Source organism: Podarcis pityusensis, assembly GCF_964106645.2.
Source record: "Podarcis pityusensis genome assembly, chromosome: W".
Taxonomy (NCBI): Eukaryota; Metazoa; Chordata; class Lepidosauria; order Squamata; family Lacertidae; genus Podarcis; species Podarcis pityusensis.
The window spans coordinates 20727503-20748587 of NC_138045.1; the positions used below are offsets into that span (position 1 = coordinate 20727503).

The 21085-nt window shown below is 42.8% G+C and overlaps 1 protein-coding gene across 1 annotated transcript in view; it reads right to left on the reverse strand.

Moving 5' to 3' along the window:
- Positions 1 to 20857, reverse strand: part of LOC308467736 (androgen receptor-like) — a 439420-nt gene extending 418563 nt beyond the window's left edge. Inside the window, 1 exon segment of the mRNA XM_080989431.1 lies at positions 19219 to 20857. Within this exon segment, the coding sequence (XP_080845557.1) occupies positions 19219 to 20396 (1178 nt within the window). The 5' untranslated portion in view covers positions 20397 to 20857.
- Between the last annotated feature and the right edge of the window lie 228 nt (positions 20858 to 21085).

A 21085-nucleotide genomic window follows, 5' to 3' on the forward strand; every position in this document is an offset into this window, starting at 1 on the left:
CGCTTTGGGCATGCAGGGTGGTCATATGTTACGAAAGCCGCAGAGAACACAATTGGGTGTGGGTTCAAGGCATGTGATAAATACTTCGATTGTCAAGCTTGTAAAAAATCGAAGGTCACGACATGCACATATCCCAGGTCAGAAAGGAGGACCAGCAAACCCTTTGAGCTGATCTAATAGCCAAACATGGAATTTAGTGTTGAACATGGAAAAGGGGCTGATTTGTCGAGAAGGGCTAAAAACATTGTCAAGCTGGAGTTACCACGAGCAGGAGACAAGGGAAAATACAGTTACAAATATGAAGAAGAGCCGCGGAAGGGACATGGAAGAGACTTGAGGGCCTCGGATATAAGGTTGCCAGGTTAATGGGCTAGATTAACGGGAATAAGGACTGACAAAACCCGGAACCAGGAGGAAGGGACGCTGGATGAAGAGTGGATCTGTTTGTACCTCTTTTTTCTACCATTAGAACTGCTTTATAAAAGTGATGAATGATAGAAAAATGTTGGAATGAAATTACTTGGCTTTAGCAAAGATGTTTAAAGAATTATGAAAGAATATTATGGTTATGAGAAGTTGGTAAGGATAAGACTTAAGTTTTAAGTTTTAAGGTTTATTTTATTATAGAAAGATAAGATCAAAATAGTTTAGGGTAATGCAAGGACAGAATTTTATGAAACATGGAAAGGATTTGCTGGGATAATTAATAACTAGGATACAAAGAAAGGGAGGAGGAGGAGGTCTAAGAAAGAAGGCAATGACAGTTAAGGATTTGAAAATAATGAATTTGTTTTTAAATGTTTTTAAAGGTTTGTGATTTTTGTATTTTTCTTTTTTTCTGTCATTTTTTCTTATTTTGAATTTTCTCTCATATGGTGGGAAGGGGTTTGTTGTTTTTTTTCTTTTCTTTTCTTTTCCTACTTTGTCAACTATTTTTATTTTTTGTACTTTCTTCGGCTTCTTTTTTATTTTTTTATTTTTTGTAACATTTTGAAAATTTCAATAAATATCTTTAAAAAAAAAAAAAGAGAAGCCTTGACCCCGATAGACTTCCGGCGGATCGCGAAGTGAAAGCAAGTGGGATCTCTTGCTTGCGAGAGTATCCAGCTATCGGGAGAGAAAAGGGGGGCTTGCAAGGGCGCCGCAGCCCCCCAAACACTCTTGGAAGGGAATCCAAGAGGCAGGGGTCCCGGCACTGCCATTTAAATTCTCCCCTGGCCACCAAGTAGCCCCCTTTTTGGAGGCGACGAGTGTGGCGGGGTTGAGACATCAGCAGCGGGAAGCCATTTCTATCTCTCTATAACGAAACCCCTAGCTTGGGCACAAAGCGATCTGTTTTCAAACAAAAAGAAAACGAATTGGAACTTAAAAAGTTAAATTTAAAAGTTGGACTGGAACTAATTCGTGGCGGTAAGGTGGAAAAAAAGGAGGTCAGCCTTGCCGGGAATTTTATTTAGACGCAAGAGGAATTCGCGGAGCGGAAAAAACTGTAAGTTACGAAGAGCGGAAAGTTTTACCGATATACTAGATGGTTTTTATTTGAAAGGCTTCTCACAAGGACTAGAACTAAGTTACAACTAAGAGGGAAAAGGATTTGTTGAGAAGCATATAAAAACAGTCTGTCGGAGAATCGGCTGTGAGTGTTGGGGAGACAATGGGAGACAGTGAGTTGGATTACTTTCACTTTTAAAGAAACTGCGCAATTAAAGTTACGGTCTCTAAGGCATGGATTTGGAAATTTAAAAGAGCATTTTGGCTCAAGTAATAAGAAAGGAAATTTAAGACTGAGGACACCAAACTTTTTGCTTTTGTTTGCTGGGATCTTCAAGGACTTTGTGATTATAAAATCCTTTTCTTTTTTTGTGGAATATAACCCCCCCCCCACTCTTTGGAGCTACAAGTTAGAGCTACAAAGTGCCATTTTGTTGCCAGTGAAGGAGCTTCTTGTAGCCATTTTGTTGTCACTGAAGGAACTTTCTCTTCCCCTGTGGATACAATTGCTGAGGTTCCAGTTTTTGAAGATATATTTGGATACGATAGCTTGGAAGAAAGGGGTTCCTTTTTATATGGTTTTTCCTTTTTATTTTTTCCCCTCCTATTTTTTGAAACCACCGGTTTGAACTTACAGCTCGCACTTTGGGTTTTTCCTTCATTCTATATTTGTATCATTGGATTGAAAATAATGTGATCTCTGCAGGAGGCTGCTTAAAGGGATTTAAGAAAGGGAACGTTCTTTGTTTTATCTTATTTTGAAATTCGCAACCAATTCCAGGGATATAGCCAACCAAGTGGCAGGAAGGCAAGAAGATTGTTTAGATACACTTATTGAATTTAAGGGTTTTGACTCATCTGCTGCACCTAAAGGAGTATATTTGGAAATTTGAAAGGAGTATATTTCACAACTTTTATGAACTTTCTATTCTGGTTTAAATTGAGGTTTTGATTAATGAATTAGAAATTGATAAGAGTGATATTGAAGATTGTTTTTAAAATTGAAATTAAGATTTTTGGTTATTTTGTTTAAGATAAAAAAGGGGAGGAGAGAAGTTAAAAATGTCGTACACGCAGAAAAAAAGTGAAGGTGCAACACCAGGAGAAAGAAAGAAGATTTCAAGACAAGAACCAGAGTGGAAAGCAGATATTGTAAGGATGTTTACAGAATTGAAGACAGATATAAAAAGCAGTGAGAAAAATATTGAGAGTAAATTAGGTCAGATGGAAACAAAATTAGAGCAAATGGACAATAAAATAGATTTAACAGTAAATGAACTAAAAGATCAAATAAAAGAAATTGCTAAAAAGAACACGGAGATTGTTAAAAGAATTTAGAAGAAGGAATGAAAAGGACAAAATTAGAAATGAGAGAGGTTCGAAAGGAAGAGGAAAAAATTAGGGCGGAAATGTCAGAAGTGAACAGGACACAAGATGAGCTGTGGGATGCGGTTGCGATGAACGAACTTCGGCAACGGGAAACTAATTTAAGGCTGAGGTCTGTGCCGGAAACCCAGGGAGAAAGAATTAAAGAGAAGCTGACGGCAGAAATTGCCCAATGGTTGGATATGGAAACAGAAGAAGTGGAGAAAACAATACAAAATGCATTTCGGATTAAAACAAGATCGACTAGAGCTAAGAAATTTCCTGGAGACTGTTTAATTATCTTCAAAGATAGAGAAATGAGAAATTTGATTCTGCAAAAAAACAGGGAGAAACGTCTAAATATTGATGGAAATTATATAATTATTTTTAAAGACGTGCCATTGAGGCTTTTGAAAAAAAGGGACCAATATAGACAATTGGTACAAACTTTGAAGAAACATGAAATTGAATTCAAATGGGAATTTCCAGAAGGAGTAGCATTTACATACAAAGGGAAGAGGCACAGACTGACAAAATTGGATGAGGTGGATAACTTTTTTAGAAGATACAAAGAACTGACCAGAGAAGGAGAAGAAGCAGAGGTGGCAGGAGCAGGGGGGGATGAAGGAGACTCTGTAGAGTTGGAAGAGGAAGAAGAGCGAAGCAGAAAGGATAAAAGAAGAGGAAGAGGAGGAAAAAGGGAAGAGGAAGAGGAAAGTTGATGTATTATAGTATTTTAATATTCTTTTGGAAGCCGCCCAGAGTGGCCGGGGAAGCCCAGCCAGATGGGCGGGGTATAAATAATAAATTATTATTATTATAAAGTGAAGAAGAACAAGAAGAGGAAGAGAAATAAAAATATAAGAGGAAAAAATATTTAATTGGCAGACACTATGGCACTAAAATTATGGACATGGAATGTGAACGGAATCAACGATAAAAAAAAAGGAATAAAGTGGGACAATATTTAAAACAAAAGAATTTGGATATCATCTGTTTACAAGAGACTCATGTAAAAAAACGCACAGGAAAATTTTAATTAACAAAAAATTAGGAAATGAATTTATTTCATCGGATAAAAGCAAAAAGAGAGGGGTGGTACTGTATATAAAAAACAAATTAGAGGCACAACAATTATTTAAGGATGAAGAAGGTAGGATCATAGCAGTCCAAGTCAATTGGAAAGGTGAAAAACTGATAATTATTGGAGTATATGCACCGAATGGTAGTAAAGCAGAATTTTTTTAAGGTTTGGAGGAAAAATTATTTGAATATGTGGATCAAAAAGTAATAATAATGGGTGACATGAATGGGGTGGTATCAATGGAAATGGATAGCTAAAAGCAAAACGAAAGAAGGGAAATTACCAAAAACTTTTTTTGATATGGTGGAAAACTGTAACTTGGTGGATATATGGAGATTGAGACACCCATTAGAAAAACAATTCACTTTTCATTCAGAGGTTAATCAATCAATGTCAAGAATTGATCAAATATGGGTTTCCAGTGAAATAACCACAAGAATAATAAAGATTGAGATTCAACCTAAAGTCTTATCAGATCATAATGCGGTCAAAGCTATTTTAAAAGGTAAGGAAGAAAAATCCTTTCAGTGGAGATTAAATGAAAGTCTTCTAGATGATCAGAAGATAGTGGATGGAGCTCAGAAATGTTTAAGGGACTATTTTGTGAACAATGTCAACAAAGGAACAAAGATGAGCACGGTTTGGGATGCAAGTAAAGCCGTTATGAGAGGATTCTTTATTCAACAAAATGCAATTAAAAATAGAATGAGAGAAAAAGGGAAAAAAGAAATTTTAAGACAAATAATGGAGAATGAAAAAAAATTAACTATAAGACCTAAGAATGAGAAGGTCAAGCAAAGTATAAAAATGCTCCAGACACAATTTGCGGTGATAATCAACAAAGAAGTAGAATGGAATATAAGGATGAAACAAAATAATTTCGAATATGCAAATAATTCAGGGAAATGGTTATCGTGGCAAATTAAAAAAAGGAAAGAACAGAATACAATCAACAAAATTAAAATAGAAGATCAAGAGATTGAGAATCCGAAAGGAATAAGGAAAGGTTTTGTGGACTTTTATCGAGATTTATACAAAAGAAAAGAGAAACTCAATATAAAGACAATGGAGGAGTATTTAATGAAGAAAAAGGTGCAAAAAATTTCAAAGACCAATAAAATTAAACTGAATGAACCAATAGAATTAGAAGAGATTCAAATGGCAATAAAGGATTTGAAGAGTGGGAAGTCGCTGGGACCGGATGGATTCAGTGCAAGATATTACAAAGAAATGAAACACACTCTACTTGTACCATTGAAAGAAGTAATGAATAACATTTTGAAAGAAGGAGAAATACCTGAGACCTGGAAAGAAGCATACATAACATTTATTCCCAAACAAGACTCTGATTTAACACAGGTTAAAAATTATAGGCCAATTTCATTATTGAATAATGACTATAAAATGTTTGCAAATATTTTAGCAAATAGGATGAAAAAGGTGTTAAAGGAAATGATTCATAAGGATCAAACAGGTTTCCTTCCTGGTAGGCAGATGAAAGATAACATAAGAAATGTAATCAATATAATAGAGTATCTGTCAAACAGGAAGGATAAACAAGCGATGTTGATATCTGTGGATGCTGAGAAGGCCTTTGATAACATTTCTTGGGAATTTATGTTAAAGAATTTGGAATATATGGATATGGGTCAATCTTTTTTGAGTGGTATAAAGGCAATATATACGGAGCAGAGAGCGAAACTAATTGTTAACAATGTTTTAACAGAAAATATTGCCATAACCAAGGGTACAAGACAAGGGTGTCCTTTATCGCCGTTATTATTCATCTCGGTCCTAGAAGTCTTCCTAAGAACACTAAGAAATAATGAAAAAATAAAAGGTGTGACAGTTGGTTGTAACGAATATAAGGTTAAAGCCTTTGCCGATGACTTGGTTATAACTATAGAAGATCCTATGCAGAGTGTTAAAGAGGTGTTAGAAGAGATAGAACATTTTGGTCAGGTGTCCGGCTTTAAGTTAAATAGGCAAAAAACTAAAATAATTGCTAAGAATATGGATCAAGAGATAATAGAAAGAATACAGCAACAAACAGAGATGAATGTGGTCAAGAAAGTGAAATATTTAGGGATTACGTTAACTCCCAGGAGTATTGATCTGTTTCAAAACAACTATGTACCAATATGGAATAAAATTAAACGTGATTTAGAGGTGTGGGGAAGAATGAAATTATCATTATGGGGAAGAATTGCAACGATAAAGATGAGCGTGTTACCGAAAATGTTGTTTTTGTTTCAAACAATTCCAATAATTAAAGGTGTGACAATATTTAAAGAATGGCAAAGAATAATGTCAAGATATATCTGGCAGGGCAAGAAGCCGAGAATAAAATTTAAAATATTAACAGATGCAAAAGATAGAGGAGGCTTTGCCCTGCCAGATTTAAAGTTATATTATGAAGCCTCATGTCTTTGCTGGGTGAAAGAATGGATAAAATTAGAAAACACAGAATTGTTGGACTTAGAAGGTTATGATAATAGATTCGGTTGGCACGCGTATTTATGGTGTGAAAAGAATAGAGTGCATAAAGGTTTTGAAAACCACATCTTTAGAGGATCATTGATGGAAGTTTGGAATAGGTATAAAAATTTACTAGAGTTTAAAACTCCATACTGGTTATCACCATTGGAGATAATGAGTGTGAAAAAGATCAATATGACAGGGAGATGGATTACTTACGAGAATTTGATAATTAAAGAAGGTAATAAATTGAAATTGAGGCCATATGAAGAAGTTAAAGAAAACGTAAATGATTGGTTGCACTACTTTCAGTTAAATGCAATGTTCAAAAAAAGAGTTGTCAGAAAGAGGTTTTCAGGAAAAGAAATCTAGGTTTCATCAAGAAATTTTGGACAGTGATGTTAAAATTTTATCAAAAATGTACAAGTTATTACCTGAGTGGCATACAAAGGACGAGGAAGTTAAATCAGTTATGATTCAGTGGGCTAAAGATTTTGGTTATAATATACAATTTGATGAGTGGATAAAATTGTGGAAAGAAGGAATGAAATTCACTGCATGCACTACAATAAAAGAAAATGTTATGAAAATGATGTATAGATGGTATGTAACACCAGTGAAACTTGGTAAGATGTATAAAGTCAGTAATAAATGTTGGAAATGTCAGGAAAAAGAAGGAACATTCTATCACATGTGGTGGGAGTGTAAGAAAGTGAAAAGCTTCTGGGAAATGATTTATAATGAGATGAAGAAAATGTTGAAATATACTTTTGTGAAGAAACCAGAAGCATTTTTACTAGGAATATTAGGGAATGAAATTAAAAAGAAGGATGTGAAACTATTTAGGTATGCAGTGACAGCAGCTAGAATTTTGATGGCCCAGAAATGGAAACAGGAAGAAATGCCGACGAGGGAAGAATGGAGAATGAAATTGATGGAATATGCAGAAATGGACAAATTAACGGGGAAAATTCGGAATCAACGTGATCAGAGATTCACCGAGGACTGGAATAAATTTACAGAGTATACCAAAAATGTATGTGAGAAGCAAATAACGCTTGTTGGTTTTCAAGAAGCTCTGTGAAAATGATGGATAGAAATGTTGCTTAAAAGATATGATAAGATTAAGATTGTTAAAGCGCAATATAAATTTAAGAAATGTGAGTAATTGTGATTATATGGAAAATTGTCAGATAGGCTGAGGGAAGTCTAAAAGATGTATATGTTAGAAGTGGATGTTAAATGTGGATGGAATGTATATTGGAAACTGAATAAAAATTATTATAAAAAAAAAGAGAAGCCTTGACCCCAGCTGCCCCCTCTGTGGTTGCCCTATGGCCAGTAGGGTCAATGGTCACAAAGGATGGGAGTTGTTGCCCAGCAAAGGAAGGCCTTACACAAGCATATCTGTGGTGTAATGCATCAACATCGATTAAACTTTTTAGTTGCTTGTTACCTAAAAGGTACCCAAGCAACTCAAATTTATAAGCCATTTCTTACAGAATCATAAGAGCCTGCTGGATCAGGCCAAAGGCCCCTCTAGTCCAACATCTTGCCATCACAGTGGCCACCCAGATGCCCCAATGGGCAGTGTGCAGGCAGGATTCAAGCACAAGAGCACTTTCCCCTCCAGTAGTTTCCAGCAACTGTCATTGCTTCAGAAGCATTACTGCCTCTGACAATGACAGCACAGCATAGCCTTCATCATTGACTAGTAGTCTTCCTCCTCCATGAATTTGTTCAATTCTCTTTCAAAGCCTCCAAGTTGGTGGCCATCACTGCCTTCTGTGGGAGTGAGTTCCACAATTTAACTGTGCACCTCATGCACAGTGCACCTCATGAAGGACTTTTTTTCTCCCTGTCCTGAATCTCCCAATTCAGCTTTGTTGGATGTTCAGGAGTTCCAGGGTTATGAGAGAGAGGGAGGAAGGGAAACTTCTCTATCCACTTTCTCTATCCAGGGTGGCGTTGTGGCTTTAGGTTTTTAATTGGTTTTAATGTAAGTTGCTTTGAGTTTACCCTGTAAGAAGAGTGATTAACAAATTCAGTAAATGATGATTTACCGGGGGGCAAGAGGATGAGGCAGCCAAGAAGCACTAGTGGGCACTGGGGTGGCACTGACCCAGCCACTTCCTTTGAAAGCTACAGCCAGTTGAAACAAAGAGCAAGAGTCATGTCACCTCTTTGCCTGAAAGGTGGAGGAGGAGGTACTCTTAGGGCTTTACACGAAAGGGGGAGTTGCACAGCTGCACACTTGCCATATGTGTAAAGGCACAGCAACACAACTAGGTTCCTCAGCTCTGAAACACAGAGCACAGAGGTCCCACACCCCCTCAAAGATGGATTCGCATGGGAGAAAGACCTGCACATATAAACACAGGCAACTCCCAATTTACGCTGAAGGAGCATCTCCACCCCCATCATTCAGCCCGGACACAGTGCCGAGGGCCTTCTGGCGGTTCCCTCATTGCGAGAAGTGAGGTTACAAGGAACCAGACAGAGGGCCTTCTCGGTAGTGGCGTCCACCCTGTGGAATACCCTCCCTTCAGATGTGAAGGAAATAAGCAGCTATCCTATCTTTAAAAGACATCTGAAGGCAGCCCTGTTTAGGGAAGTTTTGAATATTTAATGCTGTATTGTTGTTAACACTCAATTGGGAGCCGCCCAGAGTGGCTGGGGAAACTCAGCCAGATGGGCGGGGTATAAATAATAAATTATTATTATTATTATATTATATTACATGGGCGTCACATTCCAAGGCACTGTGCACTTAAGTGTACAGTGGTACCTTGGGTTACATACGTTTCAGGTTACATACGCTTCAGGTTACAGACTCCGCTAACCCAGAAATAGTACCTTGGGTTAAGAACTTTGTTTCAGGATGAGAACAGAAATTGTGCTCCGGCAGCACGGCAGCAGCAGGAGGCCCCATTAGCTAAAGTGGTGCTTCAGGTTAAGAACAGTTTCAGTTAAGAACGGACCTCTGGAACGAATTAAGTACTTAACCCGAGCTACCATTGTATATTTAAAACACCATTTAATATAAAAAAATCCTGAAGCGTTTCTGTTAGGGATTATTGGGGCAGAAATCCCCCCCCCCAAAAAAAAATTAAGTTGTTTATGTATGTGAGGAACTGTCAGCTTCTAACCTGCCTCCTATTATTCTCATTTGTGATTTCCCTATTTGCCTTTGATATATGTTTTCAGAGCAATCTTACAACTTATAAACTTTCTCTGCTGCTCTGCGGTATTTGCTTTGATCCACCCTCATTAGCATGCTCTAGCCAGTAACTGTCCAGTTCTTATCTTACTAGTCTGTTCACTGCGACCTTGAATGTGCTTTTTGTATTCCTATGTGCACAGCACGAGGGATTGGATATGGCAAGAAATTAGAATTCCCTATTACAGCAGTCTTCTATTAGACAGGCTCTCCACCTTTTCAGGTGCCTTTTGAGGTCCCCAGACAAGTCTTTTAAATGATTTTAATTGTCCTTTTAAAATCATTCTCCAGCTCGCGCTGTTTGTATTCATAAAGCACCTTTAAAATTACAGGCTTTTCATCTGTGGTGATGTCGTTCTTTACACACTTCAGCTTAAGAGGAGCATCTGGAATTCGTTTCATAGCACTAATGAGCTGTCTTGTCCTTAACTGGGACTTCAAAGAGAATTTGCTAGTCATTTGAACTGGTGTTCAGCAGAGAGAACGCCTTTTACATGCAAGCACTTTTAGTGTTGGTATTTTTAAGCTGCCTTTCTCATTTCTCTAAACAAACTTCTTTCTATTAAACTTGCTAGGTTTTTATTTAATCCAAATGATTCTGAGCAATGAATATACTTTATTTTATTTTATTTTCTAATGTGCTTGGGAGAAACTCAGCTGGTCAGTCACTTACTTTAAAAGGCTGTTATCGTCTTCAAGCCTAAGAAATCTTCTTAATTAGCAGAGCTTTGACAAGTCCTGGGTTCTTATCTCTTCTCACTTCCCTACTACATTTGCAGGCGAGATTCTCTTACATGCTTCTCTCACATGCGTTCCCAAGGTAACCTGGCTATATCAGTTTGGAGGTCAAGTTTACCTCTGAGTGAACTCGGCTAGCAGCAGAGAAACAGGTTTTCTTTGCTTTGCATTTTGGGCCTTTGCAACCAAATACTTGATTGTTTCCTCTCTAAATTGGTGATTAAAATAAATGCCTTTTAATTGACTACTTCATTGGAATGGTGGGAGCCCCCCCCCCCTCTGCTCAAGGCCAGGATCCTGAAACTCCACAGGAGCAGGAGGATAGTATCAACCTAGAGCAACGGTTTGCAGAGGGACACAGTTCAGAGACTGATAGTTGGGCCGAACTGGGAGAACAACAAGGGGAAGAGGAGGAGAGAGAGCTGGTTGACTCCCCCTCACTGGAACGTAGCTGTCAACGTTTCCCTTTTTTAAAGGGAAATTCCCTTATTCTGAATAGGATTCCTCGCAAGAAAAGGGAAAAGTTGACAGCTATGCACTAGAAAGCATGCAGCCTATCAGTCCTAGAGCTAGACAATTGGAAAGGGTAGCCTCTCAGAAGGCTCAATGTGTCGGGATCTCTGCTCGGCCAAGCTGATAAAACTCATTTTCCGGCCGAGCCTTTGGAATCGCCCTCCCAACGAATAATTAATGACCTGAGCCTCTGATAAGGCCTCAGGCACATTCCATTCAGCAGAGAATCCAAAATAGCACACGGAACTGATATGATTTATGGCTACATCACTATGCTTTATTTCTTACTACGCAGACAGCAAAGAAATATACATCCTCTTCTCTATGAAAAGCAGAGAGCAACTGAAACAAAGGAACAAAGGAACAGGAAGCCACTAACGTCACATCCCGTCTCCTCTCCCATGAGACTTCCAACAGCCTGGAATGTCTCTGGAATGTAAACAGAGTCCTGTGACTCTATGCAGCTGCTCAGTGGCAAACAGAAACTAGCACAATGGTGGAGGGATCACGTGGTTAGGAGATGGGAGGACAGAAATAACTAGAGGGAAGTGGGAGGAACTCAATTGGGAGCACCTGCATGGTGAGAATGGACGCTGGATTTTGTGCTGTGTTTAATAAACCTTTCTGTTGCTGTAAAAGACTGCTTTTGCTTTGTGCTGTTATCTACAGAGATGGGGGCGGGATAAGCCTTGCCTCGCAGCCTGACATAAGCCCTGATAAGGACACCTGTTGATGGGGAAATTTTTCATTGCCTAGAAACTTGTTCAAGGCCATTTACAAGTTTCTTCTAGAATATTCCGACAATCACAATCTTCTCAGAACTGTTGGGAAAAGAGGCACCTTTCTCCACCTATGGTGGGGCTGCCCACAGGGTTTTTGTGGGGATTAAATGAAGAGGGGAAGAACCATGTATGAAACCGTGACCTTCCTGGAGCAAAAACGTGGGCTATAAATGCAAATTAATAACAATACATCTTAAGGTCTTAATAAGTAGACAAATTGTTCTCACGCCCACAGTTTCCCCACACACCCCTAGTTAGTTAAAATACTTTTTAACCCTACCACGGCAGCTAACATGAAAATAGAAAACGGTTATCAAACAGCTCAGCAATAAAATCTAGAGGGGGAAAAACAGGACGAATAAGACATTTCAGTGACATTTAGTTCTACTCTGAGTTTCAAGGTTGATCCAAGATGTTGTCCTGGGTTTCCCACATCTTCCCATTTAAACTAATGTGATAATAAATCCAAATTATTTATTGGGTTCCCCGTGTTACTGAACATGGTTACTTGATCCTGGAAGTGGAACAGGGAAGTTCAAAACTCAGCAAGTGTTTCAAGAAGCATAAATAACTGTCCTCCCAGATTGAGTTTTTTACCTCAACGAAGGTAACCTCCAGTTGCGGGCAGGATCCGTTCCAGAGCTCTGGTCAGATCCCGATGTCTCCGCAACCGGAGGGACCACTTCTGCGCACGCGGCAAAACACTTCCGGGTTTGCCGCTTTCGCAACCCGAAATTTACGTTACCCAAGGGTAACGCGAGTGCAGGTGCCACTGTATTATGATGATGATGATGATGATGATGATGATGTTAATGTTAATGGGGGTGAGGGAAAGGTCTGCAAGGGTCTTTCACTTGTGTTTGCTGAAACGTAAGTGGGAGCCCTGATTGCACAGCGGATCCGACTAGGGTTCAAGCAAATTTGAGCAGGAAACCTTGCAGTGCAGCCTTGCTCAATGCAAGAAGGTCAAGAACTAAGCTGTTGGAGCTGATGCAGGTGGGGATGTCGCTGCTGTGATCCCACCCATGATTTGAATGTTCATGGGTTCAGCTGAAAGTGTGCACCTGCCTCACGGAGTGTGGCAACATGGTATACTGGCACTATGTACCACAATCCTGCTTCATGCATTCCGTGTGTGTGTGTGTGTGTGTGTGTGTGTGAGAGAGAGAGAGAGAGAGAGAGAGAGAGAGAGAACATGTGAACTTAAGAAAAGCCCTGCTGGATCAGGCCAATGGCCCATCCAGTTCAGCATCCTGTGTTCACAGTGGCCAACCAGATGATCCAAAGGGAACCAGCAAGCAGGATTTGAGCACAAAAGCTCTTCTCCATCCACCTTCTCCAGGCCATGGATAATTTCATAAACGTCTATCATACTGTGTCTTATTCATCTTTCCTCTAAACTAAAAAGTCCCAAATGCTGCAGCCTTTCTTCATAGGGGAATTGCTCCATCCCCTTGATAATTTTGGTTGCCCTTTTCTGAACCTTTTCCAGCTCCACAATATCATTTTGGGGGTGAGGTAATCAATTGTTTCTACAAGGGTCTCCTGCAGATGCCACTATATCAGGAAGTCCATTTCATATGTTGTAGGAATCAGGGCTTGAATGTGAAGGCACATACCTTTGGATCTCCCTTCCAGTGGCATAGCGGGGGGGGGGGGTGCAGAGAGGCGGTGGCCCTGGGCACAAAATTCTGAGAGGCTGTACCCCACAACAGGCTCCCTTGTGTGGCTGAGCTCCTGCTGCCTTCCGGAACCACAGGGAGGCAAGCTGCACCTGGGCAGGGGCCTTCGGGACAGGAGTGGTGCCTCCTTCTCCTTGTGGCCAGCAAAGGGATGTCTGACCATGCCATGCCCCTGGGCTGGCTGAGCTGGGAGGTGGCAAAACCACCAAGCCAAAAAGGCATGCAGCTGCCACCACCACTAGCAGCAGTGCCGGCAGCCATGTGCCTCGTGGGCTCTGCACATGCCCCCACCCCGGTTGCCCAATCCACCAAGGGAGCGCAACATTTGCCCCACCCTGAGCACCGGCAACCCACATTATGGCATTGCTCCCTCCTGTTACATATCAGGCCTGTGTCATGTTCATTATCCAGTTGTTGCCTGCTGAATCCTTGTTTTCAACAGGCTCTTAAAGTGGATTTTTAAAAAATCCAGTCTGTGTCTGTTTCGGATTCGAAATCGTTTTCATACGTATATTGAAGTGTTTTTTAGATTTTTTTGCTGTTAAATTTCTCTGAGATGTTTCAGAGGAAATGAGTCACAAATGTATTCATGTAATTAATATATTGTGACTAAGGATACTGTGAGCTACGGTAATTATGTCCTGCCTGGAAAAGATGGACTTAGAAAGCTTTTCTGCTTAGTCTGAAGACCACCTCCCTCTAAAATACAAAATCAGCTGATAAACAAGATAAAAGCCCTTGAGGCTGGAGAAGGGGGTGGGGGGAGACACACAAATAACTAAGGACTAAGGTAAAGGACCCCTGGACGGTTAAGTCCAGTCAAAGGTGACTATGGGGTTGTGGCGCTCATCTCGCTTTCAGGCCGAGGGAAACGGCGCTTGTCCACAGACAGCTTTCCGGGTCATGTGGCCAGCAGGACTAAACCACTTCTGGCGCAACGTAACACTGTACAGTGGTACCTCAGGTTACATACGCTTCAGGTTACAGACGCCGCTAACCCAGAAATAGTCTTCAGGTTAAGAACTTTGCTTCAGGATGAGAACAGAAATCATGCTCCGGCAGCATGGCAGCAGCAGGAGGCCCCATTAGCTAAAGTGGTGCTTCAGGTTAAGAACAGTTTCAGGTTAAGTACGGACCTCCGGAACGAATTAAGTACTTAACCCGAGGTACCACTGTAACAGAAACCAGAGCGCATGGAAACACCGTTTATCTTCCGACCTATTTATCTACTTGAACTGGAGTGCTTTCGAACTGCTAGGGCAGGAGCTGGGACAGAGCAACGGGAGCTCACTCCATCACAGGGATTCAAACCACCAACCTTCTGATTGACCCTCCTCCATGAAAATAGCTGTTTACTTGGCCGTTTTCCTATGTCGTGAAGGATGAAATTTCAATTCAGTGGAGCAGGGTCAAGATATTAACTGGTATGCATGAAATTTCAGATATAGCTATATAATCCCTAGTGTAGTAAGATAAGACCTTTGGAGCAGGCATTTTTTAAAAAAAAAAATTATGAACCACCCTACTAGATAGGCCATTGGCCTGATCCAGCAGTCAGGCTCTTGTGCTTCTCCCTAAACTATAAAGCCCCAAACACTTTTGCTTTTCCTCCCATAGGAGCTTCTTCAAATGCTTGGGTGGTTTTGGTTGTCATCTTCTGCACACTTTGCAGTTCTGGTTGGGATTCATCTGTCTCAGGAAAAAATGGATGAAAGATGAAGAGAGCAGATTAGAGTTACAGGAGGGGGGAAAGGGGAGCAAGGAGGCAAAAGGGAAAGCAGCAAGCAAGCAGAGGGAGGGAGGGAGACAAATGGACCAACGGAGGAAGAGGGATGGAGATGGAGGAGAGCAGACCCAACCCAATGGCCATGGAGGAAGTCACTAGGGGAGCACAAAAGGCAGTGAAAAGCAAACCTTTTGAGTTTCTGGTCCATGGTCTCTCTGGCCTTCAGAAGCACCAATGCAGCTCCTTACAAAGACTCAAGGGATTGGAGGGGGTGTATGTGCCAATACAGCTCCTTGCCAAGGGCACAAGGGAGTCTAGGTACCCCTATGTTTCCACTGACTTGCAATTACTACTTGTGCTGCCAAGATCATATATGAGACCAGTTCTTTGGACAATATATCTGTTAGTATGTGAGCGCCAACTCTTGGGGTTCCTTTTCTTTGTCTCAGCAGAGTTCCTCAGGCAGCCACACTGACTCACACAGACACTGACGGCCTCACCACACTGCATGCCCTGATAAGGACACCTGTTGCTGGGGAGAATTCTTGTTGCTAAGCAACTGTTCAAGGCTGTGCTTTGAGGCTCGTTACAAGTTCCTTTTGGCAATACAACAGCTACATTTGTATCATCAAAAATATTCAATAACATTACCGTAGTTTTGGACAACAAATAATAGTTTCTTCAGTAATACAGTATTTATCATTTCTGCCAAAATTAAATACCAATAATCTTGCACCAATTTACATTCCTACCAGAAAACCACCAATCCTTTCTGATATCCATGCTTCAGCTGCTGTGTTTAAAGATGCAGGAGGATGAGACTTGCAGAGGGAGGTCCAGCACCCCACTTGTCACTTTCCCCCCAGGATAACAAGGAACCATTAATGAGCACTCTCTTGGTTCGGTCAGTCAGCCAGCTACAAATCCACCTAACAGTTACTTCGTCTAGCCCACATTTTGTTAACAATTTTAACAATTTCTCTGCAAGAATGTCATGGAGGACAAGCTACACTATGTCCACAGCTTTCCTGATACACCAAGCCTGTAACTCTACCAAAAAAAGAAATGTGATTTGTCTGGCATGACTTGTTTTTGAGACTCCCATGGTGGATCTTAGTAATCACAGCATCCTTTTCTAAGCACTCACAGACAAACTGTTTAATGATCTGTTCTAGATGTCAAGCTGATCGGTTGGTACTAGGTACCTGTCAAATGAGCCTCATCAACTCAGAGAATGACCTGCAATGCTCCTGCAAATGATCTCAAGCTGGGGTGTGAGGGTTCAGTTGAACCCTGAGGTACCCTGGGCCTAAGATGCTCAGGTCTTTGTAACTTAATACAAGGACCTTGAGCCTGTATCGGTAGGAGACGGGAAGCCAGTGCAGCTGTTCTAAAAATGGTGTCCCCAGCCAGAAGTTCCCATCAGCAATCTGGCCACAGCATTCTTACCCCAGCTGGAACTTCCAAACCAGGCCCAAGGGCAGCCCCACATAGAGCTCATTGCAGTAATCCAGCTTTAATGTTACCAACACATGGACTACAGTGGCCAGGCTGTCCCTGCTCAGGAACTGGCCAACCAGTCAAATATGTTAAGTGTTAAATCACTTTTGGAATTGCAGCCCCGGGAGAGGAATGGGGGGGGGGGTGTTTCCTAACACCTCTCAGGACCCTTAACAAACTACAATCCCCTGGATGTTTTGGAGTAAGCCATGGCTGGTTACAATGGCATGATGACACTTTAAATATATAGTTTAGTTGGGCCACACACACCCAAACCTTCCTGGCCCTGGAAATAAAGTGAGGTTGGAGAGCTTTCAAACACACCACAATCAAAGAGATTTGCAACCAAGCTAAATAGCCCCAGGGTCTCATAGCATAGCATTATTGAGCTGGAAGGGACCCAAGGGTCATCTAGTCCGATTCCCTGCAATGCAGGAATCATAGCTAACAAATAATAGACCCATCATGGAATTGTAGGGTCTGCTAAGAGACTACAATTAAACACTTTTAAATTACATTTTGTTTTAATGGGAAATAATTTCAGCACTTTCTTGATTCACCCATTGAAATGAATGGGACTAAAAAATGGTGGAAAGGTGACTCTAGTCTGTTTTTTATGATAAGTAGGGAGGGGACAAGCTGACAGTCTTCTATCAAATTGCTCAGTAAAAAATAAACCTGTTCCCAATTTGCAGCATTACAGGAAAAGACACAGGGATCATGAATAGCTTATTGAGCAGCTGTCACATAATTTTTAAAAACCTCATTAATGTTGTTTTAAAAATACAGTAACTTCTTATTGTAGTTGCATTTAGTTATTTTGCTTTATTGGGTAGATCTATGTCACTCACCACCACCAAAGTTCTGACTGCAGGCCTTATGACTGGGGTGGAGAGAGAGAGGAGACATCACCATCTGTCCAATGGAGCTGCAGTCCAGTTTCCCGTAAAATGAAAACAAGCTTTTCTATACTTGCCCGTAAGCAATCCATTAGGCCAGCCATCTGCACAAGCAAGATTCAGCTGTTCCGTTTTGAGGCAAGTGGGTTTTACCATCCAACAATAATGTGAGAAATAAATATTATTTAACAGCTCAGACTGTAATGCTTTAAAATTGCAACGGGGCCACGAGTTGCAAATGTAAAGGTCTAATCCAGCTCCGTTGACGTCAATGGGAAGCCTTTCCATTAGATTCCACAGAGGGTTGGATATGGCCCAAAAAAAGTATTAGGAAGGGAAAGGGTAGTCAACTACTGTGCTTAGAAAGTATATTATTTAAAATATAAAATAAAAAACACTTGGGAAGCCTAGCTTGATTCTCATCCCCAATCTATGAAATTTCTATATCTGAAGCTCCCAAAATGTTTCCCATGGGTGTGGGTGTGTGCAAAATTGATACGTTGAATTCAAGGATGAGACTCCGATGGGAATTTAAATACTTTGCTCCCTAAAAGTCCAACCCAAGTCAAAAACAATTTCTTGGGAAGCAACTGAAATGTTACAGTCACAGTTCCAGGTATTAGACATGCAAAATCTTCCATTCTAACCTATTTCCACTTTGTCCTGGACGGAACCGATTCTTGCTGTGTGTACAAAATGGCCCAAATAGAAGGGTGGTTTAGGCATAATACAGTTGGATTCACACATGAATCAACTTTTGATCCGGGAGACCCAACCCCTTTTCCCCTGACTCTAAAGTTTCTATGGGTCAACATCAATGCATCGCCTAAGATGCTTGCAAGCACCACACAGGTACCATTTGCATTACTCACCAATAGTTTAAGGCTACTTATGGACAGTGACCCTTCCATGAAAATGAGGGCTGGGGCAAGGGAGAGGGAGTTGCAGGCCAGAGCACAGGGCAGCATGACAGCTGTGCTTTTATCACTGAGCTGCATTTCTAGAAGGCAGGACAAAATGGCGAGCAGCTGAAGTCTTCAAACCAAAAGCAGCCCAATATGAGATTCATGCCTACACACAAAGGGGTTCTCTCTGTGCCAACGTTTCAAAGTCCTAGGTAGGTTCAGAGTATGAAAATTCTGGCACAAGCACCTTCCCAAACGAGTCATGAGAGAAGCAACGGCAGTGAACTCTACCAGAATCTCACTCAAAACAACAAAACAATGCTACGTTCAGGCAGAGGAATCCAACTGTATTAGGAATCCAAAAAGTCACTATAGCCAATGAAATCAACACTTCAAAAAATTTCCCTGAAATCCTGATGTTCAGAGTCAGTCTAACGAAAGATGCATCATCATCAGGACTGAACAAACTGACAATTTACCCCAATAAAACTGATGTGGGTTTTTTAAAATGTGGTTTTTCTACACCCGATTGACAAGCTCAGCAGGTAGGCTGCAAACCTGATGGTCTATACCTGTCCAAAGCAGGGTGGGCCTTGAACCAGCTACCCTTAGATTGAAGCCTTCCTTTGGACCCCTGGCCTGCACCAATTCACACCCAAGCAAATTGCAGGAGATGTGCTCAAGAGTTCATGCAATCCACACACACCCAACCAACCTAAAATAAAACTCAGGCTAAAAAATACTGGTTGCAAGCCTCCCCCTTCTTTTTGAAAACCTGGGATCTTTCCCCTCCAACTCACCTACAAGAGTTTTGCAAAACCCTACCAGCCTTTACCTCATGTCTCCGTAGGCCCCTGTGTAGCTCTCCATCCACGGAGGGAGCTCCGTCTTGATGCAGTCAGCGGCAGGGGCAAAGGGCATCCTGCCCACCATGCCCCCGGGGTACAACACATTGGATGGTTGGAGTGTGGCACCCTCTTGTTCCAATGGGCCCTGGCTCCTGGCATAGCCAAAATAGGCGGGGGGGCCACCTTCATAGAGTTGCCCTTCCTCGGTGAAGAAGTGGTGCCGTCTCTGGCCGGGAGGGCCAGCATAGTGGGGCGCCAAGGCAGCAGGCACGTCTCCAGCACGCCGGCACTGCAGCTCCCAAGCAGCACTGCCGGGTGCGTATTCCAAGGGGCTCTCTAGCTTGATGCACCCCCCATGGGAGGCTAGGGCCAGCTGAAAGTTGTAGTAGTCGCGGTTCGGGAAGGTCCCCAACGGCTCCTCCAGCTCCAGAGAGCACTTGTAGAGGCTTGGGTGGCCCGGCATGTCCATGGCCAGCACGCCCTCGCCACCTCCAGCGCCTCCCTTCTTGGCTTCCACGATCTTGCAGCCGTCCAGTGTCAGGGGTCGAGGGTGCGCGCCAGCGAACATGCTGTCGCCGTGGGTCGCCGCCATTTCGCCGACGCCGGGCGCATCGAGCGCTTCCACCGCCAAGCCCATGGAGGTGGAGACGGCTTTGCGCAGCTCCTTGGCACTCACGCCCAGGTAGTCAGTTTTGTCGGAAGGGGCTTCCTCACCTCCTCCGCGAGGCTCGCCTCCTTCTGCTTTTTGCTGAAGACTGCTGTTGCCCAGAATGTCTTTGAAGTCCCCGGGACGACTCTGGAAAGAGAAGCCTCCCAGAAGGGCCAGAGAATACGGAGCGGACGACGAGGGCGAGGACAAGGACGCCTCCCCCCCATCGGGGGACTGCAGCGTTTTGCTCACCTGGGACTGCTCTTCCAGCAGCAGGTAAGAGGGCGAACCCGAGTCTTGCTGGTAGGCGCTGGGCTCTTGCAAGCGGGACCCCGAGGAAGACGACCCTTCCATCGCGGACGCCGACGCCTGGTGGCTGGGGCCAGCCTCCTCTCGCAAGGATCCGGGGCTCTGAAACACTTCGCGGACATTCTTAAACAGGTTCTGGAAGGCGCTCCGAAAAGCCTTCGCTGGCGGCCGAGGATTGACCCTGCCCAGACTGACGGGCACGTCCATGATCTCTCCTGGATGCTGATGTCGCTGGAGGGCAGGGCGGTGGGGGTCAGCCTGCTGTGCTACTTCTCTTTGGCCCGGGGCAGGTCCTGGAGACTCCTCGACTGGGCGGGGTGTCAGCTGAGAGAACCAGGCTCTTCTACTAGCTTCCGACGGAGACCAGTAGCCGCAGGGCCACCCTTGGGCCGTGGGGCGCACGCGAGGCGCTCCTAAGTTGGAGCAGGTGCAGTGTCAATGGTGTGCGAGAGAAGAGCCGGTCGACCCTGGCCTATCGGATCCGACGTCCCCTGCCTCTGGAAAAGTAGAAGTCAAGGCTCTACTCCGCTGGGGGTGGGGGGTTCTTTTTTGTTTTTTCAACCTTCCCAGCCGGAGCAAAGACGCAGTCGTTGGCAGTTGCTGCTGCTGCTGCTGTTGCAAACTGACGCCTCTTGCAGGGGTGAGCTGAAGTTACAATCGGGAGAGAGAGAACGGACGGACTGACGTTTTGGAGGCAAGGCAGACGAACCACCCGAAGAAAATGAACTCGAGCGCGCAGGGAGGGCGGAGACAGAGGCGGACGTTGGCGAACCGGAGGGAGGCTTGTGAGTCAGAAGGCCGGGGAGGAGAGGCTAGACTGGCCGCCCAATCGGCTCAGCGGCCGAGGAGATCCCCTGGAACCGGGGCGGAGAGATCGGCAACAAGTCGCGGTTGGT